This window comes from Podarcis filfolensis (genome assembly GCF_964270895.1).
Source record: "Podarcis filfolensis genome assembly, chromosome: 16".
Lineage (NCBI taxonomy): Eukaryota > Metazoa > Chordata > Lepidosauria > Squamata > Lacertidae > Podarcis > Podarcis filfolensis.
Genome location: NC_139620.1, coordinates 20,954,483 through 20,981,705, shown reverse-complemented (window position 1 = coordinate 20,981,705; position 27,223 = coordinate 20,954,483). Strand labels below are relative to the sequence as shown.

Sequence of the window (27,223 nt, the reverse complement as noted above, 5' to 3'; positions counted from 1 at the left end):
CCTGTTGCTCGGTTCAAGCTCCTGCCAACCTAGCAGTTCAAAAGCACATCAAAGTGCAAGCAGATAAATAGGTACCACTCCGGTGGGAAGGTAAACGGCATTTCCATGCGCTGCTCTGGTTTTGCCAGAAGCGGCTTAGTCATGCTGGCCACATGACCCAGAAAAACTCTGCGGACAAACGTTGGCTCCCTCAGCCTATAAAGCGAGATGAGCGCCGCAACCCCAGAGTCGTCCACGACTGGACCTAACGGTCAGGGGTCCCTTTACCTTTACCTTTAACTCTCAGATATGAATGAGCTGTTGAGACTTACATTTGAGTACATGCCTGAGATTGAGACACTTCCTAGAAAGTAGGGCTACCATAAGAACATCAGAAGATCCTGCTAGATGCCCATGGGAAACCAGCAAGCAGGACCCAAGCAGAAAGGAACCCCCTCTGCTCCTGCAGTTTCTGGCAACTGGTATTCAGAAGCATAGCCATGATGGCCAGTAGCCACTGATCAGCTGTTATCCTCTTGCTAAGAGAAGCATATTACAGCAAAAGCCTCACAAACGTGGAACTTGTCTGTTAAGGGGGACTTTGGCGTGAAACGACTGAACTGGAATTGTTGACAAGGTTGAAACTGTCTGTTTAGGACTCATTCAGGAGCAGGGCTTTCGCTCGCACACTCCAAAGGTTAAATTAACACACCCAAAGTAGGAAGGTCATTTATTTTCATTGCACTTATCTGGGATACATGTGTGTTTTTGCATAGAAACATTGCAGACTGTATACCTCTTGGATCTGAGGCCTTTATGGCCTGCCAATTTACACACACACGCACACACACACACTGCCCCCTTTCTCATGTGTATCTGAGCCGACTGAGGACACGCCAAGCATCTGACGAGAGGAACTCTGGTCCATGAAAGCATCTGCCACGGTAAATCGGCCCGGGATCTTCAAGACAGCACAACACATTTCCTGGCATCTTATCTATCACCATTCCTTTCATCACTGTTCTTCAGGGCTGTGTGCACCACTGCTTATGTAGCTAAAACAGACGTCCCTATTTTCATGGGAGAAATGTTGGACGGTATGTAAATGCACATTATGTAGCTAAAACCCACACACAGGTTGAAGGTTATCAAGAGGGTATGGGGAGGATTTCAAATTTTGCAGAAGTATATCTCTCCCCCCATAACTGGGGAAAAGAAACTCTCAAATCAGTTCAATAGGAGCAGAACATGCTTGCTTCTTAGGGAATACTGGTGTGTGTTTTTGGGGGGTTGGGGCAGAAAACCAGGGAGGAAGATAATGGATTATCCTGCAGGAAGTCATGGCTGACTTAACTGGGACCTTAGACAGGAGTATTCCATTGCTGCAATATTTTATTGTAGCTCCCACATGTTAAGCAGCTACCATCAACCTTTGAGGACGCAAGGCCCGCCTTTAGCTACAACCTGTGCAATGAGGCCACTTCTAATTTTTTGACCAGTGATCTATGCCCCTGTTCCTGTTTTGTTTTGCTTTTTTAAAACCTAGGATGACTGGATGCAAGAGAGGTCAAGGAAGAAATCTCAGCAAGGTCATCTTGTCATTCAGGAAAGAGAAAATCTACACCTTTTGGGATTTCTTCTAGCAGAGGTGAGGAAGCCGTGGTCCTTCAAATGTAGCCAAGCTACAGCTCCCATCACCCCCAAGCATAACCCACACTGGCTGGGCCTGATGGGAGTTGGAGTCCAGTTGCAGATTCTCCATTCCTGAATGAGATACATCTTTGGCCTATGTTGTCTGGGATGTTTTTAAATATTTGAAAGCTGCCGCTAAAAGGGACGTGGGTGGCGCTGTGGGTTAAACCACAGAGCCTAGGACTTGCCGATCAGAAGGTCAGCGGTTCAAATCCCCGCGACGGGGTGAGCTCCCGTTGCTTGGTCCCTGCTCCTGCCAACCTAGCAGTTCGAAAGCACGTCAAAGTGCAAGTAGATAAGTAGGTACCACTCTGGCGGGAAGGTAAACGGCGTTTCCGTGTGCTGCTCTGGTTTGCCAGAAGTGGCTTAGTCATGCTGGCCACATGACCCGGAAGCTGTATGCCGGCTCCCTCGGCCAATAAAGCGAGATGAGCGCCACAATCCCAGAGTCGGTCACGACTGGACCTAATGGTCACGGGTCCCTTTAGCTTTACCTTACCATGTGCTAAATTGGCTCAAAGAAACAAAAAATGTGTTTTAGATAGAGCTACCATATTTTTCCATGTATAAGACTAGGTTTTCCCCCTAAAAAATAATGTCAAAAATTAGTGGGCATCTTATATACAGATACATCTCTCCCCTATTTTCTTAAATCTGAGTCCCCCAAAATAGAGGGCGTCTTAAACATGAGGGAATCTTATAGATGGAAAAATACTGTACTTTGTAATCAGGCACTGTACTCCTCTGAACATTTCTTCAGAAGTAAGTCCCTTTAAGTTTAAGATCTCTGGGGTGTACTCCCAAGCTGCTGTGTATGTGTTAAAACCAAGGCATTTCTCTCCCACTCTTTGAGGCAGATCCCCATCTTTTCATGATTACTCTGAGAAATGCAGCACCAATTAATTGCAATTAACAGTAATCATTTTTGCTCTGAATAACAATAATGAGAATTATTCCAATTAATACTAATTGTAATTATTATTGTTGTTCTTAACTGCATTAAATGATAAAATAATTAGCAGTAGAATGAGAATCTTTCTAGTACTCCTACTTATGGTGTTACCACATTTGCAAATTGACACTTCAGATGACTAAGGTACAATAAATAACCAATAAACACAAAAACATACTTTATTTGTTTCTTCTTTATACAAAATAAAGAAACTAGGAGCAAAAAACTATAATACATTCTTAAACAGGTGTGTTGCCTCAGAGAAAGGTTTAGACTGGATTGGCGTTTGCTAGCCGCATTCCAAAATTGGGTTTTTAAAAAACTTTTATTGGTAGTTGTGGTTATATTTCCGCCAAAATAATTATAATTATAATATAATAATATTATTAATAATAATAATAATAATAAAGAAAACAAAAAAAGAACACCCTCCCCAAATCCCTCTCAACATATTTAAATAAGTCCTGCAAGTCGTTCCAGCACTTACCACGAGGGGGCGACGTGTCACCAATGAAACATTCCTCCTTTCCGGAGATCTTTTCCCAAAGTCCCTTCTCCTGCCACCATCGAACACGCACAAAATAAACCTTTTAATTAAAATAAACTGGTTCTCTCTCTTTTTTTCGGATTTAGGAAAACCAAAAACCCAAAACAACCCAAAAAAACAACAACAACCCAAGACGCAATCCTGGACGGGGCGGGGACAGGTGATGGTCGTTTTGCTCCCCAACCTCTTTCTCACATCCTCCAGTCTGTGAAACAGGCGAGTCCAGCTTTGGTCCAACGAATGGGCGAGTTCCAGAGATTCGCTGCGAGAGGTTCCTCGAACAAAGACGGCGAACCACCTCTGGGCGCTGCAACCGGGGTGGGTGGGTGGGTTGGTTTGTTGGTTGGGGGGGGCCCGCCAGCCGTGTCCAACGTCCCCACTGTGAGCCCACCCGGGGCCAGACAGCGGGCCGCGCGCGGTCCTTGAGCGGCCCCCGAGGGGCGTGGGGGGAAGAGGAGGTCTGGCGAGGCGCGATTTGGCATCACGGTGGTGGCGCTTTTGGTAAACGGAGTTTTCGCCCCGACGGAGCGGACGGAGCTGGACAAAAAAAAGGGGCTACTCTTCTTTCGGTCCGGTGAGGTCAGGCGCGCGCCCTCCGCCAGGGGGTGGCTCTACCACACTGCCGTCTCGTTCAGCTCCTGGTTGGGGTGCGAAAGGGGCCCGCTGTAGCTGGACATGGAGAAAGGGGGGCTGGGACCCCCGCTGAAGACCTCGCCCGGGATGGGGTGCAACGAGCCTGGCAGCCCGGGCTCCGGGCTGGGCGTGTCGGGGTGAGAGATCATATCCGTATACCTTTGGTTCTCGGAAGCGTGGTGCCCGGGGAGAGGGGGTTCCAGGGGTCCGAGCGGCGTGGATCCGGCCCCCGAGGTCGGGATGTAGCTGGAATCGGCGGGGGACTGCGCCTGCGAGGGGGGGCCGTGCGGGAAGAAGTCGTAGTTGCCCCCAGGGCCATAGTAGTCGCCTTGGTAATCTGAGCGGGAGAGGGAGGGAGGGAAGAGAGGAGAGAGTGAGAGCAGGTGAGACCGGGATCTAAAACCGGGCTGACGAGATCCTACAAGGAGAAAAACCTTCCTCCCCTCAAAACCAAAAAATTCCTCCCAGTAGCACCTTAGAGACCAACTAAGTTTGTTATTACAGTGGTACCTCAGGTTACATACGCTTCAGGTTACATACGCTTCAGGTTACAGACTCCGCTAACCCAGAAATAGTGCTTCAGGTTAAGAACTTTGCTTCAGGATGAGAACAGAAATTGCGCGATGGCGGCGCGGCGGCAGCAGGAGGCCCCATTAGCTAAAGTGGTGCTTCAGGTTAAGAACAGTTTCAGGTTAAGTACGGACCTCAGGAACGAATTAAGTACTTAACCTGAGGTACCACTGTAGTGATGTATGGAAGTGAGAGCTGGACCATAAAGAAGGCTGATCGCCGAAGAATTGATGCTTTTGAATTATGGTGCTGGAGGAGACTCTTGAGAGTCCCCTGGACTGCAAGAAGATCAAACCTATCCATTCTTAAGGAAATCAGCCCTGAGTGCTCACTGGAAGGACAGATCCTGAAGCTGAGGCCCCAATACTTTGGCCACCTCATGAGAAGAGAAGACTCCCTGGAAAAGACCCTGATGTTGGGAAAGACTGAGGGCACAAGGAGGGCACAAGGACGACAGAGGACGAGATGCTTGGACAGTGTTCTCGAAGCTACCAGCATGAGTTTGACCAAACTGCGGGAGGCAGTGGAAGACAGAAGTGCCTGGCGTGCTCTGGTCCATGGGGTCACGAAGAATCGGACACGACTAAACGACTAAACAACAACAAAAGTTTGTTATTAGTATGAGCTTTCCTCCCCTCAGTTAACCATTAAAAAATCCCATGGATGGAGAGGTGGTGTGGTGCAATGGTTAGAGCTCTGGACCGAGGTTGGGGAGGTCCGGGTTCAATTCCCCGCTCGGCCATGAATCCCTAAGTGAGCGACCTGTGGCAAATCACTATTTCTCAACCTACCCTACCTCACAGGGTTGTTGTGAGGATAAACTTGAGGGGTGGGGAGACAGAGCAATCTCCGTGGAGGAAGGGATAAGCAAGCAAACAAAAAAGCAATACATCAACATATCGATGCCAACGGGATTTGCCAGCCCTGGGCTAGGAAACAGAAGAAGACACCGCTGGCTTCCTGCCATTTCTCTCCTGGACGACCAGGGCGGGTGGGCAGCCGCGCCCACAGAGCTGGCTTGCCTTGCCAGTTTGGGGAGTTGAGACCATTGCGCGTCATGCAGTTCAGTGCTGCGCGCAATGGCTGGCAGAGGCTCCTCTCCGGGGTTCCGGGCAGGGAATATTCCCCAGCACTAACCCGGAGATGTCATCGGGGATGGGACCTGGGACAAAAGCCCTTCCGCAAGCATAGTTGGCCATTGACATCTCCCGGAAGCAAGAGCTGTTTACGTTAGTCTTGCTTTACGCGCAACCGAGTTCAAGCATCAGCTCCGCCACTGAATCCAACTCGACTCCTTTCCGGAGAAACACCTCGGAGAGGTGAAGCTGCAGGCCCCGCGCATTGTTGGGCGGCTGTTCAGCTCAGAAGCAAACCCTCTCTGCTCCACCCCCCCTGACCTCGCTCGAATAAGCAGAGGGAGGCTCACAAAGACGTCTGCAGAGGCCAGGACAGTCGGAAAGGAATGAAGGACGCTCAGGAAGGCCCGAGAAGGGTCAAACGCATAGCTGTCAACTTTTCCCTTTTTTAAAAAAGGGAAATTCCCTTATTCCGAATAGGATTCCTCGCAAGAAAAGGGAAAAGTTGACAGCTATGGTCAAACGCCAGGATTCAAACTTGAAATTATCCACAGTGGGCCAGATGAAACAGGCCAGGACATAACCCCAGGAGAAGTGCAAAGATTATTAACAACCACGATTATTACAAATAATAGAAATGTGGCATAGAAATAGTAGTACAATAACAGCTGATATTTTATTTGCATGCATTATCAACAACAGCAAGAACAATAGTATGCTGTAATAATAGTAATAATAATAATAATAATAATAATAATAATAATAATAGTGGTGGTAAACTACTAATAATTTTATTATTAGTATAACATGGCAATAACAACAACGTACTACTACAATCAATAATAATAATAATAATAATAATAATAATAATAATATACTGCTACTAATTTTTTTTTGCTGGTGTGCCGCATTTTCACATTGATCTGCCCTCCAAACAGCTCACAGCACAAATTATAGATCAGTGAGCACACACACACACACACACACACACACACACACACAGAGAGAGACATACACAGAGACATTTATACAAAGGATAAACGTCTACCACAGAAACCTAGGCATGGACACGGCCTTCAGGCCAGAAACCCACTTATAGCTCGATGCTGTACAGGTAAACTCAAAAGTTCCACTCAATTCAGTAGCGCGCCCCCCTCCAGTGAGTGGGTGTAGGATCGCAGCCATGGCGCGCAAGACGGTTGTGCCATTTCCCGCATGCGGATGAGGGTCTGTGATCAGCTACTGTGGGGTGGGATCGGTGTGCGCGCGCACGGAGGCGGGGGGGTGGACGGTTTGGGGTCACCGAAAACAACACAGTGTGAATCTACGGCGATTATTCTTTATAAAGTGTGGGGTTTAAAAACAAGAAATAAGTAAATGCATTCAATAATAAATGAAGCAATAATTTTGGTGAGTTTTGTCTTAATCATTGGAACAATTTAATGGCGGATGCCACGACTATGAGCTGCCGGAGCTCAAAAATCAAACCTCCATCCCCAGAGGCAGTATACCGCGAAATAAATACGACAGAAAGAGGACGGTGAAAAGCCAGCTCTTTTTGTTTTGGTTTTTTTTGCCTAAGCGCTTGGCTGGCGTGTTCCGCGGATGTGGGAAGCCAAAAACTGGATTTTTTTTGGCCTGACGCATCAGACAGGCGCCTCCAAGCTCCAACTATCTACTACCGCCTGCCTAAACTGTCATGGAACAGTTTAAAACGCCCCACAAACCTCTCCCGATTTTATGCTTCAGAAACAAACACCCCCGACTACACACTCAAGCGGTATAAAAGCATCCTCAAAGGACACCCCCCCGCATCGAATTCTATTCGATACGTCACAGCGTTCCAAACAGAACGTTCGTGGAGAAAGTAGCAGACACATCAAAGCCCGGAGCCGCCTTAACGTTCGTTTGTTTATGGACTGCTATCAGATGCGCGCCTGATTCTATACGCCTCTTCCATACGCTCCGAGCCTGAAGAAAATACGCGCAGGAGGGAAAGAGGGGCTTGTAACAATTAAAAAAATAAATAAATCTTAAATCTCCAGAAATTGGAGCTTCACATTCAAATTAGTTAATCTTTACTAGCAGGAACCCGGGTGGGAGGAGAGAAAAAACTTCTTAAAATTCGGTGGGACTTCAACGCAGAGTAAACGTGCTGCAAGATTGGGCTGCAAATTTAGTTTCGGAAAACTAGGAGGAAGGAAGGGCAGAAGCAGTCGCTTTAAACCGGCTGGAGTTAATCAATTCTCTCCCCGCCTGCACCTTCCTCCCCCGCCCATCATCCTCCGCCAGTGGCGGATAGGATGTTAATTCGATTAAAGATACACCCATTCCTTTTTTAAAAAGGGGGGGGGGGAGAAGGCCCACACAAGCCTAGAACAAAGGTGTTCAGCCGGAGCCAAGTCCGCACGCTTATCCTCTAGAGGGGAAGAGGTTACTTGCATTAACTTGCCGTTCTAATTATTGTTATTGCTTTTCATAATAATAATTTTAAAAATAATTCATCACTCGCCCTTCACCAGCAGGTCTCGGGGCCAGTTGCAACTATTTAAAATTCAGAGTAAAAGACACAGTTGAAAACATTGATTCACAAGAAGAGGGCGGGATCTGGAAGCACACACTAAAGTGTCAAAGGCCACGGTCTTCAGCATTCCCGCAAAAAGCTGCGTAGTGAAGGCGCCAGACGCACCTCTCTGAGGAGGGCATTCCACAGCTTAGGAGCTGCCACAGAAAAAAAGGCCCTCTTCCCGGAAGTATACTTTTGTATTACGCACACTCACACAGACACTTTTTTTCTCCATGAGAAGAGGGCATTCGCTGCACATAATTTGACATATACACTCTCAGAAATAAAGGGAGAAACTTCTGCGAACAGCTAGAATTCGCCAATGAACAGGAGTTTCTCTTCAGGCAGCCCGAAACACCCGCAGGGCACCACGTCGTAGCAGTGTATTTTAATATATCTTATTTGACCAAACTGCGGGAGGCAGTGGAAGACAGGAGTGCCTGGCGTGCTCTGGTCCATGGGGTCACGAAGAGTCGGACATGACTAAACGACTAAACAACAATTTGACTTCACTTTTCATGCTAAATATCCAACGTACAGGCTGTTCCCGTTCTTCTCGGATGCTTAAATTGTGGCTTTCTTTATTAGTTTGCATGCTTTATTTATTTCTGACGCCAGATTATAGTTACATAGAATGTACATTTAATTATTTACTTAATTGTTTAATAACACTCGTGTATACCTCTTCCTAACAACACCCGCGCCCGCGCGCACGGAACAACTAGAGCTAAAGCGACGCGTAAAACACACGAGTAAATCCTCTGCAGTGCTTATTGGAAAATAAGTCCCGCCGTGTTCAAGTAAGCTTACTTCCCAAACCAGCCTAGCATCATTCCCGTCACTACCCGAAAACTACCCCTAGCGATTTAAGGGGAGAAGGAGCACACAGCCATAAAAACGGCCTGATGCCAGCTAAACTCAAGCTTTGTTTGCCTGCACTGGCTGGCAGCGACTCTCTTAGACAAGGGATCTGGAGGTACCATTTGGGATGGAGCTTGGGGCCTTCTACATGCCAGAAAGATGCTCTGCCACGGAGCTACAGCCCTTCCACGGGTACCAAACTGAATAAAATATTGGGGGGCCCAGGCAAGCCCCGCCCTGCCTAATCGATCACGAAACACGGCGCGCACACCATCTGAATGGCAATGCCTGTCAACCTTGGAGGGCCCAGCCCCCTCAAATATTTTATGGGGGGGGGCAAAGGATCTCGACCCCTAGGAGTTGGATAAGCCCCTTTCCTGTCTTTGGAAGAAGAAGAAGAAGAGTTTGGATTTGATATCCCGCTTTATCACTACCCGAAGGAGTCTCAAAGCGGCTAACATTCTCCTTTCCCTTCCTCCCCCACAACAAAGTGGGGAAGTGTTTTTTGGGGGAAGGAAGAGTGCCAAATAACACCCCCTACTTCCAAAGACCGGGTATAAGGAGCAGGAAACCAGACAGACCTCGGAATCCTCGGGAAAATGGGGTTTCCAGGTTCCCTCCAGGCGAACCTTGCTCAAAGAAGTAAATAAATATTTTCCCTCCCGGGGGTCGTTTTTTTTAACAGGGTTCGCCTTCAGGGAGCTGGAAGGTGACGGGGTGCGGGGAAACGGGGACGCGGTTCCTGGAAGACAAATGTCCGGGGCCCTGGCCAGAGGCGGCGGCCGCCTTCCATACGCGCCTGGGGTTCGGCCGTAATTGGAACAAATGCCGTCTGAAAAGAGTACAAAGGCGAGGCAGCTGGAGCTTTGTTCGTCGCAGCGCAGGGCGAGGGAGCGCGGGGCGTCAAAGGGGTCGGGCACAGCCGGACCCTCCCGCACAAAAGCCCCCTTTCTCGGGCGGGGCGGCGGGAAGGAGGAGGAGATCCACGCAGGGACCACGCCTCCTCCCCGTCGAGGAAAACCGACGAGGCGGAGGGAGAGGCTGGCCTGAAAAACGTCGGGGAAGCCGTTGGAAAGGGTTAGACTGAGGAACCAGCTAGGGGGCGGCGGTAGAGGAAACCAGGGGGAGGGTAAGAAGAGGAACCAACGGGAGGAGGAACCAACAAGGGGGGGGGCAACTATGGCGGAAGAAGAACGAAGAGGAGAGGAACAGCAAAAAGTAGGGGAAAGGGTGTGTTTTTGGGGGAGGGGGCGGGCAAATTCAAACAACCGGCGGCCCTGGTTTCCGAGCACCCTCGGATTTTCAGCGATTTTAGCGAAGGCAGGAAAAGAGCGGGATTAAGGGAGGAAAGGGGAAAAAAAGCGGAAGACGGGGAGAGGTGGAAAAGGAAGAATCTGTGTGTGGAGGGGAGAGGAAGTAGATGAAAAACTACGAAAGAAAGAAAGAAAGAAAGAAAGAAAGAAAGAAAGAAAGAAAGAAAATTTTACTCTTTCTCCCTCAGGAAGCAGGAGGTTCAGATTCTAAAGGGGCTGGCTCCAAAGCCAAAATTGGTCCAAGTTTTACTCAAAGTAGCCCCTAAGTTATTTGCTCTAGTGACTGATAGATAAAACTTTATTCGCATTAGCCAGTGGCCATAGCAACAATAAAACATTACAGTATACGCACAGAGGGAAAATTGGGCTCTAGTGATTATTTATATGTGTACTTATATACAGCTTCCTTGTCAGAAAATGGCTTCTAAGCGGTTTACAAATGTAAACCCAATGATAAAAATTATATCCGCCCAGTTAAAACGCACAATGAATGAAACCAGTTAATCAAACCATCCATAATCGCAATATACAAGAGGACAAATTCATTAAAACAGTATGGTTGAAGAAACAATTAATACGGTTAAACAAGGAGGTTGTGGCAAGGAGATCAAAGCTAGCTTGTCTAGAGAGGCGCGTCTTCAGGAGCTGGTGGGATGTCCAAAAGGGGCGGAATTTCAGCAGCGAGAGTATTGACTTCAAGTTAGTCCATAAATGCACATTTACTCCGAAGTAAAATCTGGCTGTGCTCACAACATTCAATCCCCATTTAAAGCGCAGAACTTCTACTCAAGGAATCATGGGAATTGTAGTTCCTCACTCACAGACCTACTGTCTCCGGTACCGCAGGGGGGAAAAAAGTCTCCCAGGATCCTTTGGGAAAAGTCATGTGCTTTAAATGTAACTAGTGTGGATCTGCTTCAGGTAAGGATGCCCAGGTAAATGCCTCTAGGATGGTGGTCCTTGTTTGATTGGGATTCAAATAGGTTTTGGGGACAAAACTCAGAAAAAAGTGAATGGATGAAGGGAAGGAAGGGAAAGCGCCCACCACGATTCCGCCCACCCCCAATCGGGGGTGGGGGGACCTTCTTACCTCCGTAATAAGTATAAGGGGTGGAGCCTAGCATTTCGGATTCATCCAAGCGGCCTCCCAGAGGGCGCATGCGTCGAGGACTTCTGAAGAAAGCGTGTCTCCGGGCACCCAGCGCGCTCAGTTGTTTCATCCTTCGCTCCTTGGACCGTCGGTTCTGGAACCAAACCTGCGGGGGGCACAGAAGGAGAGAGGCCACGGTAACGCCCTCCGGCCGGACTGAACCCCAACAAACACCCAGAAGAAAGGCCGACGGATGGAGAGGCAGGAAATTATGATTAAAAAAACCAACACACCACCCAATCAAACTCAAAATATACATAAAGAGAAGAGAAGATGGAGAAGCGGGGAGGGGAAGAGAAAGTGGGGGAGGGCATGCAATGACAAAAAGATACCCCCTCCCCCTGCTTGCAGGAAAACGTAAGGATTTTCTTTGTAGGTCCATCAAGACCATCAAGAGGGGTTCGGGATCTGCCCATGAAGACTAAATAGTTGAGATTCCTGCATTGCAGGGGGTTGGTGTAGATGACCCTTGGGGTCACTTCCAACTCTACAGTTCTATGACCCTAGGACACTGAAAAGTCCCTATGTATTACTACACTAATAAATGATGTTCTATTGCCATGGACGGGTAGTAGGGTGGGTAGGCCCGCTAATTTGTGGGGTGAAAGGTTGCATGATGGCTCTGCTGCTATGACTCCTGCTGCTGTTTTGTGCCCTAATTAAGCACCAGTCTACTACTACAACATAGCAATGCCTGTAGTAATAACTTCTAGGAGTAACAACTACTAGGAGTAGTGTGTGCTCTAAATGGTACAATTAGCAGTGTGGGGAAACAATCCAAACATATCTCCTGTTTAAACTCATCACTTTCCCCGCCTTAAAAAAGCATGTTGACCTAGAATACTCTAGAGATTTTCCACTGCATTTTTTAATACTTCTTGGTGGTGCTTGTATTGGTTTTGCTCCAGTATTCTCAAAAAAACCTGGTGCTTTAAAGTACCAGAATGGGATTCCCTTCTGTCCTATGTTACCCATAAGACTATTCCTGTTAGATGGGATCAAAGGTCCATTCGAACCAGAGAGGGGAATCTGTGGGCTGCCAGGTCAGGTTGGACTGCAATTCCCATAATGCTTAGTCATGGGTCATACTGGCTGAGGCTGATGGGTGTTGGAGTCCCACCTAAAAGGCCACCATTTCCCCATCTTTGATCTAGACCAGCATCCATTTCGACTAGCAGGTGCTTTTGAGAATCAGATAAGCGGAACATGAAGGCAACACCCTTCTCTCTTTCCCCTGACCTCAGCAGCTGAACTTAAGAGGTATAGTGCCTCTGAACTTGGAAGCTCCACTGTCATTCTATTAAACTGCTCCAGAGAGAGAAGCCACACTTGCAAGATGCTCAGTCCTAGGCAGGCTGTTTCATTCATCGTGGACAGGACGAAAAGGCAGGGGGAACTAGAGGAATCTGATCTGTAAGCTGCCCAAAGTGGCTGGGGAAACCCAGCCAGATGGGCAGCGTATAAATAAAATATAATACTACTACTAATAATAATAGTAGGGTTTGCTTCAGTAGACTCCAGATGGCATAATGCTACTGGACCACCCAGATGGAAGGACACCTGGGGAAGAGGACTGGGGTTGCGCTACATGGCACCATTGTAGCTTTGCAAAAGAAGACTGGTCCCATGTTTCAAATCCACAATCCTTCAAAAACCCTCTTTGGGGGTGGGGTTGTCGTTGGATTATTCATTTTCTGCCTTGCCCTCTGAATTGAGGTAAACATCAAAGGATTGGATCCAGTGCAAGCCTTACACAGAACAGATACATTTCCATAGGTCTACTTTGAGTAGGACTATCAACAGTTACAACCCATCCTTTCCATTTTGGAGGTCTCTCTCTCTACATTTCTATGGCTAAATTTTGATGACTATATTTTTTATTAATGCCTATATGATTTTATGACTTTTTCCCAGTCCTCTGTCCACTTATCTGGGAGTAAGCCCCACTGAACTCAATAGGATTTACTTATTAGTAGGTAGGGATTGTATTGCACTATTTTTTTAGTCAGTAATTTTTTTCACCCACTTTTCATAAGCTACCTTATGTGACGATATTCTAAAATTCATGACATTAATCCATATTGCCATCATAATGTATTGATAACTGGAGCCAAGTTGATGGATTTGAGGTTTGTATCCAGCTAAGTTAGACTAGATCCATTGAAAATGATAGACAATTAAATTAGCCATGTCCATTAATTTTCAGTGGGTCTACTCTTGATACAACTGATGACCCTGTGGCTCCATTAATGTTTAAGTTACAACTCGGGGTCGAAACAGTCATTGTAAGAGAGCCTGCTTTGTAAGTCAAGCAAGAGTCCCTGAATCTCACCAGAGCTACTCATTGTTCTTTTGGCCTGCACCCCATCCCAATTTAAAACATAAGGCAATCATACAGGAGTGTGATAAAAATTGCTGAAATGCCCTGCATAGGAATGCTACCAGGTACCACTGTTCCATTTTGAGTTCCTTCAAATTCTGTGCACAATACAAATCAAAACAAAAAATTTTAAATATTAATTTGCTATCCTTTCACTTGCCTCTATATTATTGCAAAATTGCATTTATGTAATGTTTCCCATTGTTTAAAACGGCTTATCAAAAACTCCCTTAGATGTCTTGCAATGCTGGAAATATTTCAAGCAGAACAGGGTTGTGTTAAACTGAGACATACTCAGCATAGACCCATTGAAATAAAGGGGCATGACTAATCCAAGTCCAATCAATCAATCAATAGTTTCAGTGGGTCTGCTCTGAGTACGACTTACTTGGACAGAACAAATAAATAGTAACCTTACAACAACATCATGGCTGTCTTAACACCAGCTCAAAACCATGCATGTTTACTCAAGAGGAAATCCTGATTTCAGCAAGACTTACAGGTAACTTCATAACTATTGTGCCAAGGATTGCAGTCTAACCTCCAACCTCATGGGGGCAGTGTAAATTGCTGGGGGAAGGGCCATAGCTCTATGGTGGAGCATCTGCTTCTCAGGCAGAAGGTCCTGGTAGGTCTGGGCTACCTGGTAGGTCTGGGAAGAAGACATTCTTCTTCCTGAAACCCTGGAGAGCTGCTGCCCAGTCAGTGAGGATACTGAGCTAGATGCACCAAAGGCCCAACTAGGTATGTAAAGCACCTGTCTATGTGTTAATTTCAATTGGAGAGCAGTAAACTGAGGGATTCATTTTCCTGTTGAAATTAAGGGGACCAGTGATTTAACTGAGCTGAGGCTCCAATATTTTGGCCACCTCATGAGAAGACTCGACTCCTTGGGAAAGACCCTAATGTTGGGAAAGACTGAGGGCACAAGGAGAAGGGGACGACAGAGGACGAGATGGTTGGACAGTGTTCTCGAAGCTACTAACATGAGTTTGACCAAACTGAGGGAGGCAGTGGAAGACAGGAGTGCCTGGCGTGCTCTGGTCCATGGGGTCACGAAGAATCGGACACGACTAAACAACAACAAGTGATTTAACTTTGCCAGGCATAAATACTGTCTGTGCACTTTAAGGACCAAGGCTGCAGTTCCTTGCACATTTACCCAAAAGTAATTCTCAATGAAATGACTAGGAAACGCTACTCTGCAAACATGGATAGGGCTGGGCTTTACAATTCTAGGCATGCATCCTTATGAGGAAGCTTGACTGAGCATTCATAGCACTTATTACTTCAAAGTAAACATGAATAGGCTGGTATCCACATTCATTTTAAAGGGACTTGAGCATACATTTTCCCTTAACTGATTTTCAGCCAGGTCTGCTGGGGAGTAAATCCCATGAATTTGGTAAGGTTTACTTCCTCATAAAGTGTTCCTCAGGTTGGGCTTTCCTAGGCAGCTAGCATGGTGGGACAATGGGAATAATGGGGTGTACGATATCCTTTTGATGAAGCATGAAAGTTTTGCCCTTTCTACAAAAAGAGAGAGGGAGGTGTCACATAGCCTGCAACAAGCAAACCAACAAGCCTATACTTTAGTACTACCCATCCGGATTTCCACTATCCATAAAAACAAGTATTCTAATATTCCACACTTAAGTAAACGAAGGTTTCCCAAAACATTTCAGGATGAAGAACGGAGGTAAAATGATGGCCACCTTCTGGTAAGGAGGACAAAAAGCCTGAAGATTTCTGTAGCTCCTTCCAACTTTCCTGGTTGTTGCTGAGTGATGTGAGTCAGTGAGTGTGTCACATCATCTACAGCCCAGATGACATCACATCACAGGAGACCCTTTGCTGATGTCATTGGTGACAAGCTATGATGCAATCTGCAACATGTAGAAGATCACCCCCTTTCGGTAGACAAGGGTGCGCGGCTTGTTATAGGGAACGCTGCATTCCAAAGAACAGTGGCTCTATCACCCCTAAAGGCCACCAAAATGCACAGAGATGAGCAAATCCCTCTATGGTCTAGTGCAGAACAGGTAAGGTGATAGTCCCATCGGGGCTCGGACTCAACAACCGGGCGCGGGTCCTCTTACCTGGATGACTCTCATGTTGAGTCCCGTTTCTTGGGCCAGCTGCTCCCGGATATGCCTGGTGGGCTTCGGGGTGGCAGCAAAAGCTGCTTTGAGGGTCTCCAGCTGCTTAGCTTTGATGGTGGTCCGGGGTCCCCTCCGCTTGGTCCCCGAGTTCTGCTCCTCATTCTCGTTGTTTGTGGTCTCTTTGTCGGAGGAGGTGGAGTTGTCGGTCTCCTTTGTGTCGTCCTGCATCGGGTCCTGGATGTCTGGAGACAGACTTCGGTCGGTACAAGAGGACACTGACAAGGAAAGGGGAGAGTGGGCGTCACTCTTTGGGAAGAGAGGGCTAGCAGCTGCACGGGTCAGATTTGCAGAAGGAAAGGGGTATCAGTCTTTCTCTTTCCCAAAGGGATCACTTGGCAGGACAGCGTTCATCAGTCACCAGGCTTAGGTATGCAAAGACCCCTCCCCTCCTGCAAAATCAACATCAGCTTTCACCCTGTTTAGACCTAGGGTAGGAGAGATGACAGGCCTGGAAAGGAAGGTGGAAGTGTGGTGTAGTGGTCAGACATGGACCTGGGAGACCAGGGTTCAAATCCCCACTCAAACCATGAAGCTCACAGGGAGATCACTGCCTCTCGGCCTATCCTACCTTGCAGGGTTGCTGTGAGAGCAGGGAGAAGAACTTTGCGCGCCGTTTTGGGAAAGGAGGACGACACAAACAATTCAATCTTACTAAGGAGGGAGCCACCAAGTACTGCTTTCAGAGAAAAGCAGTTGTCTATTTGTGGTTGGGCTCCCTCGAAAGAAATACGCGGAAGGTGAAAAGAAAAGACAGGAGGAAGAGGACACAGGCTGCCCTGAGGAGCACCGAGGATCCCAAAGGCGGAGGGAAATGCAATCAATCAATTGATTCATTAATGAATCAAACAAACAAATAAAGCCGTCTGAAAAGCAGAGGCCAGCGGCGCTCCACCCTGAGTCCTCTTGGTCCCTTTCTCCCCTAGATCCAACCCAACCCAAAGCACCCGGGTCCCGATCCTGAAGAAGAAGAAAAATGGAAGGAGGGAGGGATATGGACAGGTCTGGTTTTGGAAGGGGTGTTGCAGGACCATTGGGGCGGGGAAGAATCCCAGGCTATGTGCCTTAATCGGAGACGCACGTTTTTGGGAAGGCGGCTCTGTTGGAGGTAAGGGGAGTTGACTTCTGAGCAAAGGGAAGCATGTCCCAGTTGCAGGAGTTGGGAAATAAAATGAGGTTTGTTTTTCAAAAACGTCACACCGTCAGCAACCTCTTCAGTACGTTGCCTTCTAATTTGCTGCTGTTGCTATTTGCATTTATATCCCACTTTTCCGACAAGGAGCTCGAGGTGGCACACGTGGTTCTCCCTCCACAACAGCCCTCCCAGGTAGGTTACTCTGAGAGGCAGAGACCGACGCAAGGTCAGTCAGTGAGCTTCATGGCCGAGCGAAGATTCGAACCCTGATCTCCCAGGCCCAACACTTTAACCGCTACACTACACTCGCTTTCAACCTACTTTCAATAGGAATTTTCTTGTCTCCCCGCTCTAAAAGTTCTAATTTTATTCCTGCTCACTGGTAGAACATTTGCTCTGCATGCAGAAGGGAGCTAGCTGCTTGAATTTCCGCCCCCCCCCATACAGCTGAGACTATTCCCCGCCTGAATCGCTAGAAAGCCGCTGCCAGTCAGGGTAGACAATATAAGGCTGCTTCCTACGTTCCTGTGAGGTTTGGCTTGCTAAGCCAGGCCCCTCTTGGAGGCCCCGCTCTCACCAGTAACTTCCCCTGCTGGCCCTATTAATCGACGCCCGCCCCGTCTAAAGAGAGGGAAGCCGTTCTGAAATTTGCTTTGAGCTTATTGATACCGCTGGAAGGAAGCAAAAAGGCTCTGGGAGGCGTTGGAGACACCTCTACTGGTCTGTAGGTCTCCCTAGAGGCGCCTGCTTGGAAGCTCCGGAGAAAAACACGCGAGATTGGAGGGTCTTTGGTTCTATCCTATCCAGCAAAAGCAGTTATTGTATTCAAACGAATGCAACGTGTCTCCAAGGGGGGGGGGGATTGGACCGCCAGATGCCTCCCCCTCGACGGCTGCTGCAGGGAACCAGGGTCATATACCCCCACAGATGGAAGCGGGAAGGCCCTCCTAAACAGGGTGACTTCCAAATCCCCTCTTTTACAAAGACAAAACAAAACGAAAACAAAACAAAGATGGAGAAGGAAAGGGACAAATTCGACAGCCCCCAAGCGATATTTTTCTGGGTAAAGCTTTAAGAGTAGACAAATACAAGGTCTTCCTTCTCTCCTTCACTGTCCCTTGTTGCTAGCACCCCGCCCCCCCTAATGCTGTGCAATCCATTTCGGCACCGACGGGTTAATTCCCCAAACAGAAAGAACTGGAACCACGGTCTTCACCGCCGCGGCTCATTCTTCTGTTCCCTCCCCATGCGAAATCCTTCCTTCACTCTCCTCGTCCCTCTTTTGTCTCCCTCCTTTCCCCGCTTCCCTTTGTCTAAAGTTAAACTGTAAGCTCCTCCAGGCAGAGACCCGCCTCGCGCAGAAATCCTCCTGCGCGGCCTGGTGGGATATAGAAAAGGACCTTCCAATAGGCCGAAGAAAGGCGCGATAGAAATGCAACGTCGAAGGTCCTCAGAATCACTCTGAAGGCCTGGGCTGGGGGCTGCGCTCGTCCTCATGTGTCCTTTCTGACCCATCCGTCTCCGCTCCCTTTGCTCGTTCTCCGTCCAGCGTAGGTTTGCAAGCAACTCGGGGCAGGGACCTGCGTTACAGCGCAAGCCTCTGCGCCTTTACTGGGAAATCAATCGCACCCAGTTCAATGAGTCCTACTTCCCAAAGGAGTGTGGCTAAGTGTCCACACATCAGCAATCAATCAGCAAAAAATAAATAATAACAACAGGAACAGCAAAATCACTAGTACCGCTCACTAAGAGCAACAGTACAGTTGTTATAGGAGACCGCCCCTACCTAGCAGCAAATGCCCGCTATCCAACTGCAGGCCGTTCGAGTTACTTTGGCAGCTGAGGCAAAAAGCAAAGGAACCTATGAAGCTGTCCGATACTGAATCAGACACAAATTGGTCCATGTATTGCCTCTGCACCGACCCACAGCTTTCCAGGCTTTAAGACAAGACATCTCCCCCAGCCCTATATGGAGATGCCGGGGACTGATTCCGGGAACTTCTGCACACAAAGCTGATCCTCTACCACTGAGCTAAGGCGCTTCTCTTTCTCCCTGGCGCGCGCGCGCACACACAAAAAATCACGAATCAAATAGCTAACAAAAGGCTGACACTCCATATCGGCTGCCAAAGGCGACTCCTTCCCCCTGCCCTAGGGTAGGGCCGGCTCGGTCGGCTCACCTGAGTTGAGACTGCCTTCTTTCAAGCTGGCCGAGCTCAAGTAATCGTCCTTGCAGACGAATTTGTTCTCGTCGATGATGTAAAGCTCCTCGCCCGTCGAGAGCTGCTTGTTACACACCATGCAAGTGAAACAGTTCAGGTGAAAGACTTTGCTCCGGGCTTTGCGCACCAGGTCCGACGGGGAGATGCCTTGCGCGCACCCGGCGCACTTGGTCCCAAACCTCCTGGATACAAAAGAGATAGCGTAAGAGTAGGGTGAGGAAAAGCGGGGAGGTCAGAGAAAGAGAGGATGAGGACCCACTAAGGAAGGAAAGGAGTCTTAGCGGGGAGCCGCTCTCCATGGTATTTTTGCGCGCTGGGAACTTCTAGACCTTCCCGGTAGACGCTGCCAAATAATTTTGGGACGGAGCGGAGGGAGGGGAACAGAAGGGTCATTTTATTACCTAGCCCTGGAGAAGTTTTGGCGACGGGGAAGGAACAGGATCCGACCAACGCAATCTTTCCCGCCTCCAGTCCAGAGGAATTGGGCCATCGCGGCCGACTTTGCGCAGGAGAACCCCCGTCGGATCCAGTCCCGGGTGCTTGATCTACTTGAGGCCTGTAGCAACACCCTCACTAGGTCCTTTTTTGATTGTTTGTTGGCAGCTGGGGTGCGTCCCCCCCCCAGGCGTGTGTGGTGCGTTGGACTGAATCGGGGCCACAGTAGAAAGACCCAAACTGGGGTCCTTTAGATCTAGGCATTAGGAACCACCCCCTCGCCGTCGCAAAAAGCAAAGCGCGCTGCCTTAGGGGAAACGAGAGCTGTGGAAACGCTTTTAATTTTCCTTATTGCAGCGAGTTGTGTGGGCAGCTAGGCGTGCGTGTGTGCAACGTGTAAGAATCGCCTGTTGAAATGTGGTCCAAAAAAACAAAATCGAGGTCTCTGTATCGATGTGTCAGTGTGTCTGCCCCCGCATACACCTCGAATTTGGGGTATAGAGCGCACAAGGCTCCAAGTCATCACCACCTCCTTCTCTTGGCACCATTTTCTCCCCGGGATGGCCCACGGTGACGTTGATTTAGTGAAAACATTACAACCCATAAATCATTTTGGTGCGGTTAGTTTGTATGGCGGTCGCCTCATCTGCACCTTATTAAGAATTTTTTATTTTTTATTTTTTAAACCAAACCGTTCAAGGGGTTTAAAGTTTTTAAAAAGTGGGGGTGGGGGAGGGAAGGGGCTGGAAAGTCTAAGAATTCAGAATGGCCATTACAGGCCCGTTTACATGTGCAAAAGCAGCTTAGCCTCCATTCATTCATATGCGTTTGCCTTGGGGGGCCCTATGCCCGCTGAAGTCACTTCGGCTCCCCCTCTCTCGCCCTACAGCACCGCACCTTCCCGTGCCTGCCATTTCCATCTCTAAACAGATAGGCGCTTTACCTCCAATTAATGCCCGAAAACAAAAGGCTGGAATGGATTTGCATTTGCAAAATGAGGGTTTATTTGTTGATTTTCATTTTCCCGAAGACAATAAGGAAGGGAGGTGGGGGGAGTGAGAAATGCGGGTGGGCCACAGTCAAAGGAGGCGAAGATTTCCACCTCCTTCTCCGAAGGTTTTTGGCGGGGTGGGGGACAACACTTGAAAACAGCTGGCTTTTAAGATCTAAGGGGCTTTGAAAAATATTATTGTTCAATAATAATAATAATAATAATAATAATAATAATAATAATAATAATAATACTTGGGGGGGGACTTGGACCCCTTTCCTCTGGACGAAAAAATAATGTGCCTCTATGAATAGCCACAAAAATGGATTCGCCTAAATGTGTGTATATTAGGAGGTGGGGGTGGGCTCCTCAGCTACCCCCGAAACTGTCATCCTTTGCTTATATAGGCTGTAATTGCAGCCCCACTTACCTGGGAGTAAGCCCGGTTGAAATCAATAGGACTTTAACTTCTGCGCAGACAGCTGTAAATTGTGAAGGAGACCGTTGAAATCAATCGGACTTACTCCCGAGTAGGGTCGGACTGCATATATTTAAACCTCGGTTGCCCAGACTAACAGGGGGTGGAGGGGGGGTGCTGGTTATATTTTCAAGGAAAAGATAAAATCAAGGGGAAGGGGATTGCGTCGATTTGGCATTGTTGGGGTGGGGAGGGGGGCGTTTGGACTTCCAGACGAAATAACTTCAGGACCAGCTTCTGGGCCTCTGTCATGCTGACAAATATTTGTACCGTGCCGCCGGGAAATTCATGGGCTTTGGCGCGCCTAAGCCCACCTTGGAGCGCAGCCTCGACGTCAAAACAGCACACCTGAGTTTACTCGGAAGGAAGCCCTAGTGAATTCGATGGGTGGGTGTTCTTCCTACGGAAAGCGTGTACGTAATGGTAGGCTAAATCTTCTTTCGACCCTTTCTCTAAAGGAAGGAGGCTCTCCTTGCCTGTGTCAAAATGGATATGGAGTATTTCTTTTTATTTCAGTCTTTCCTGGGTAATTCGGGTAGCCCGATTTCGCGCCCTCTCGGATAAATCCATCGCTGGTGGAGAGAGCAGGTTTTGACCTTGCTACTCCCCCCCCCCATTTGTCAGTGTTTTCCAATACCAAGCTATATAAAAACCTTTAAAATAACAAAATAAAAAATCGCAGGACCCCCCCCGCCTCCTTTCTGTCTTTGGGCTGAGTTTCTAAATCAAAGGATGCAAGCCTCTTCCTCTTACACGGTAGTAAATCCCATTGCCCCCCCCCATGGGACTATCTTCCCTAGGAACCGAATTTAGGATGGCCCGATCCTATGCCCCTTTGTTCAGCAGCAAGCCTCCATTTCGATGGAACTTACTCCTGGGTAAAGGGCGCATGCTTAAGGACCACGCTTGGCGATGCCTGGCTTAACCCCAAGGAAACAGCCATAGAGGGATCAGGCCTTTGTGTGGGGTGTGAGTGGGGGGCGTTGTTCAGACCCAGGGCCCTTAGCGTCTATTTACACATTGGCTATACAGAACTAGCAACACTTTTTGGAGAGTGGAGAGGAGAGTAGAACCGCAGTCCTGAAGGGGATGGACTATGGCGTGCAATTTTCCGGGGTGGGGGTGGGGGAAGACTTCAGGAGCTGCAATTGTAAACTCAGAGGTGTCGCACTCCATTTAGTGGGGGCTCAGACCCTAAGGAAGTGGGGTTACGACTACAACCCACATCATCCAAGAGGGACTATTGGGGTGTTGGTGGGGGGTGGGTTACAAAAGAGAGGGGGGAGGCTTAAGGGTGGGGGAAGGAGATGGAGAGTCGTCGCCCCTCACCTGAAAAAGTCGTTCTTACAGTAGAGCTTGCCTTCCCGGGAGAAACATTTCTCGGTCAGGTTGCATTTGCAATCGCAACACTGGACGCACTTGATGTGCCAGGCCCGGTCCAGGACGTTGAGCAAGAACCTGTCCAAAATCGGCCGCTCGCAGCCGGCACAGTGAACCATCATAGCCGCGGCCGGATGGGGGTGGTGGGGATCTCGCCGCGCCGCGCCCCGCTGCCAGCCCACCTCGCCTCTCCGCGCGCTCCCTCTCCGGCGCGCTTCTCGGTGCGCTCTCGCTCTCTCTACTTGCCGTCGGGGCAGCGCGCTAGCTCCTCTCTCCGCCTCGGTCCGCCTGCAGGGCGCCGTCCGGGCAGGTCAGCAGCGACGCATCCTCGGCCCGGCAGGGAGCCTCGACGACAGCGGTGGCGGAGAGAGACGAGGCCCAGCAGGCCCGGCGCTTCCTCCCCTTCCGCGGTCCTCTCCGCCGGCGTGTGGGTGGCTGCCCGGGACTTTGCTCCACTTTCATGCTGTTCCCATCGCCCAGCTTTGTCTCCCGGCTTTAGTAATTCGCGCATCCTTATTCAGATTTGGTGACGTCGGGCGCCACGTCGGGTGGGCGGCGGCCAATGGCGAGCCGGTGGCTATGGCAACCTCTTAATTTATAGCATATCTAAATTGGCTCCAGCCTTGCGCTTGGCACAGAGGGGGAAAAAGAAGGCAGCCCTATTGTTGAGGGGCGAGATTTTCACCTGGCTTGCCGGGGTACTCTGTGAGTATTTTGCCTCCTCAGGAGCCTTGGGGAGGAGGGGGTGCTCGCGGATCGGGGCCCACGGGGGGCTGGAGGACGCGTGTGTGTATCGGTAGATCGGTCCTGGGGAGACCCCCACCCCCACCCCAAAGAAATAAGCCAGCTTTAGCAATAAAAGGCGCCCTTTTATGCCCCCCTCTCGAGAAACCTCTAAAAAGGTGTCAGGTGCGGGGCAAGGAAGGCATCCAAGGATAGTTTTCCTCGCGGTTTCCTTTCCGGAGGGGGCTTGGGCTGCGAGCGGGCAGGCGGCGTTACCTGTCTGAAACAGCTGCGCGCGAGGATCTGGGCTGTAAAGTTTGTGTGAAATCGAGCCACTTATTAGGGACTCTGTATGTGAAACTATTATATTATATTTACTATATTACTGATGACGAATCCACCCCGGCAGTAAAATGAAAAGGGACCGGTAATTCTCGGAATGCCCATCCTACCACGTTCTGCTCAGAGTAGACCCGTTGAAATGAATGGACTTGCGTTCGTTGTGCCCATTCTTCCGAGTGGGTCTACTCCGAGGAGGACTGGCATGCAACCCCTGAATTTTTCTTTTTCTCTCTTTCTCCCTCCCCCTCTTTAATAATAGTAATATTAATAAATAGGGAAAATAAAACCTTTTGGGACCCCCTCCTTCCTTATCTTCTCGGGAAAGGGCCTGGGAATCCTAGAATCTTCCCCTCCCAGTGAATAACACTAATGCGAATAATTATAGCAATAAAACTTTGCCAATTAGTCCGCCCTTCCCCCGCACGCCGCCGCCCTCCAATTCCAGGGTCTTGAAAACTGTCCAAGGAAGCAATTGCAGAGGCAGAAAATGAAAAGGATAAAATAATCTTCGCGCGAAACGAGCGTTCGAATAGAATTTTCACCAAGACTCGAATCCTTAAAGTTGCTACTCGGAGGCTGGGGGAGTGCGAAAAAGCGAGAGTGATTAGACCGCGATATCTTTCGTGTTCCCCTTTAACTTCTCCTGTGTGGATTGGATTTCTCCGAGCCCCGTTTCTCTCAAGGCCTATCGGTGGGGCGGGGTTTTTTTTGCTTACTTGGGAGTAAGGTGCATTGAAACACCACACGGCCCAGTTAGGAAGGTTTGGGAGTGTGTTGGCAGGTTCCCTTCCCTTTAAAATAAAATAAAATAAAATTCCTGATCTAGGAAGACTTTCGAAGTGTATGATCCAGGAGTGGGGAGGAGGGGGTCGTTGGCCTCGTGCGCCTGTTGCCTAGGAATTTGGAGAGAGGGCTTGGCACCCCCCTTCTTTTTGTCATGCAAGGTGCACGGACAATAGGGGGGACAGGAGAGATTAACTTACAAGGTTCTCTCTCCTCCCCCACACCCCAAACCATTCCTTGCTCTCTAGAAATGGGAGGGTTTGACAAGCCTCTCACAAAGCCGCCGTGAATGGTCCGAGCCCCAAATACATAGTTAGTCATTTCATTAAGTCTGATAATAAAGAGAGAACTCTCTCCCCCCCTCATTTGTACGACAACATTAGAAGTGTGGGTGGGTGGGGGGTGGGGGAGCTGAGAAGCAGAGCTTCAAAGAAGAGCTGGGGGGGAGGGCAGAAACCCAAATAAATGCCCCTTCCTTCGTTTTCCCCAGAGCTCGCCATCTGAAATAGATGCCATCTGAAAAGAGAGAACATGGGAATCGTTCGTTCTTCCTAAAGAAAATCTATTTCCTCGACGTGAGCTCGGTGCGTTAGGAGGCCAGGCGGGGACTCAACGGGATCCTTCCCACATCCTTACTCTAGGAAGACCCCCTTCCTCTTTCAAATGGAATCTAATTTTTCGTAAGAAAAAAAACAAAACAAAAACCCAAGGCACTTAATTTGCCTATTGGCCAATTTCTAATTTTGGAGGGGGGAAGGAGGAAGCGCGCTGGGCTGGATAAGGCCCCGATTTTAAAATACGCGTCGGAGCAAGAGGGAAGGGGGGGTGGGCAAAGCTTCGGTGTGTGAGGGTCGCGTTTGCGTGTGTGTGTGTGTGTGTGTGTTTATGAAGTCGGTGGCGAAGGGAATATTAATGGCCCTTCTTGGACCCAACGCAGAAAAATCTGTTCAAAACAAAGGACTGGTGTGTTGTCCTGTGAGTCCAGCAGCCAAGACTTTTGTTCCCAATGTGAGTGAGAGAGACCAGCTATAGAACAAGGGAGACGCTGGACTTTGACCGGAGTGGAGAGTTCTAAAAATGGAATGTTATTCAGTTTGGCAAACCTATTTTTTATTATTAAAACAGAAATCGTTTCCTGTCTTGACTATATGCAGTGAGATTTTAAAAAAGGAAAAGGGTTGTGTGTGAATGATTGTAAATTGAGACTCTCGCCCTTAAGCTTATTCCCTTTTGCAAGATCTTTCCAGGTTTCCACCCGTTTGAAGGGGTTCTCTGTGTCCAAAGAAAGGTCTGAGGATGGTAGAGGTTTGTGGGTGGGTGGTGAGGGTGGGGAGGTAAATTCGACTTAAAGCAGAGTACTTCGGTTTTAAGATTCTGGATTGTTTTCTTTGGGTCTCTGTGTGAGATACGGCCACCCCCCTCCCCATATTTAGCACGGTCCGAAGGTCTTTGTCAAACGTGGGTGTATTATTCCTAGCGAAAGCTTTTCCAATCTAAACGGAAATTCAATTATATGTACCATCCAGACACATATATCACACGCACGCACACACACGTGCACTTATCTCCCTCCCTATTATTAACATACCGCTCACACAACTGCCATGTAAGACGTGAAGTTAATCCGTATCCTACCTACTGACTATGTTGGTGGCATTTAATGTTGGCGTTCGTATCTCCCTTTACCTTCTGGTCTCAAAATCTTTTTGAATCTTGAAGAGACTCGGAAAGACTCCCACGCAGAAACCCACGTCCTCGAGAAGCATTTGCAGGGCGGGGGGAGATCCGTGGATAAACACTCTAGATATTTGTTTCCTTCCAAACACAAGGCAAAACAAAGACCTTTATGCACACATACATTTCCAAAGGCGCCCCACGCGCCCTTTCTTGCAAATATTTTCTATTGGGTAAAATATATCAATAGGACTTGCATTTATCTGCAGGTTGGTTGTTTTTTTTTAGGGAACGATTTTTTTAAAAAAATCTTTCCAGTTTTAAAACTATGTTTTTACCTGCGTAGGGAAAATCGAGTCCCGCGTATATACACGTATACGTATACAATATAGTAGAACATGCATTGTTACTCGTGGGTTGTGTTTTTTTTAGTGTGGCTTTGCCTGTGGCGAGTGTTTCCTTACCTATGAATAAAACCCCGAGGAATTACCTTGCGTTTATATTTACCACGCACCGCAGAAGTTTAGGTTGTTATGTACCAATAAACGAGGTGTGTGCTGAGCGCCGAGACAGCGTAGCGCGCACGTTCACGCACACACTTCGCCATAAATCTATATGGAACGAAGGAAAAACGAGTAGAGAACAAGTCATCCAAACCCTGATGGTGTGTAGATAGAAGGGGCTTTGGACTGAAAAAGTCCGCAAGCCTGAAAATTAATGCACCCCCCACAAAGCCTTCAAGGGTCGTTTCTATAGCTTTAGACTAGAGATGTGTACTCGAAGGTGGTTGAATCTGGATTCCAGTTTGTGCAACTTCAGTGCAATTCGGCATGAAGAACGTCTACCTAGAGAGCCTTTCTTATACGGAGATATCTGTGGAAAGATACGCAGTTACTTGGTCATGCGTTTATGAATGCGTAGAATACCCTGAACCTCATCGTTAATATCTCCCGGCCACGTGCTTCCTTCCTCCTTTATCGTCTACATATTTGATATATGTAGGGGTTCTTATCGTTTTCACCCAACCTTGGCAGCTTCTTCTTCCAATTTATTCTTCGGTGTTATGGGAAGGAGGTGGAGGAGAAAAAGAGCGGTGAACGGCCGCAACAACCACCATGATTTCTTTTATTTATTGCCGCAATCCTAATCGCATTGCATTTACTTTAAAGTAAGTTCCGATGA

At 48.4% G+C, this 27,223-nt stretch overlaps 1 protein-coding gene across 2 annotated transcripts; it reads right to left on the bottom strand.

The window, feature by feature from the left end:
* Nucleotides 1–2,863: 2,863 nt before the first annotated feature.
* Nucleotides 2,864–22,987, bottom strand: LHX5 (LIM homeobox 5). Of its 2 annotated transcripts, none has more exons than XM_083590413.1 (5): nucleotides 22,469–22,987; nucleotides 19,194–19,417; nucleotides 15,819–16,063; nucleotides 11,280–11,445; nucleotides 2,864–4,140 (listed from the first exon to the last, which is right to left on the bottom strand). In XM_083590413.1, the coding sequence occupies exons 1-5, from the start codon at nucleotides 22,639–22,641 to the stop codon at nucleotides 3,782–3,784; spliced, it is 1,167 nt and encodes a 388-aa protein (XP_083446539.1). In that variant the 5' UTR covers nucleotides 22,642–22,987; the 3' UTR covers nucleotides 2,864–3,781. The 2 variants fall into 2 exon arrangements, with proteins under 2 accessions (XP_083446539.1, XP_083446538.1); XM_083590412.1 differs by having other exon boundaries at nucleotides 2,867–4,140; nucleotides 15,819–16,096; nucleotides 22,469–22,982.
* Nucleotides 22,988–27,223: the final 4,236 nt, after the last annotated feature.

Excerpts from the sequence above, each read along its gene's own strand:
- LHX5 (XM_083590412.1), bottom strand. The coding sequence starts at position 22,641 with ATGATGGTTCACTGTGCCGGCTGCGAGCGGCCGATTTTGGACAGGTTC. Across the intron at positions 19,418-22,468 it reads TGTAAGAACGACTTTTTCAG|GAGGTTTGGGACCAAGTGCG; the intron begins GTGAGGGGCGAC and ends TTTTGTATCCAG. Across the intron at positions 4,141-11,279 it reads CCCTTATACTTATTACGGAG|ATTACCAAGGCGACTACTAT; the intron begins GTAAGAAGGTCC and ends TCTCCCGCTCAG.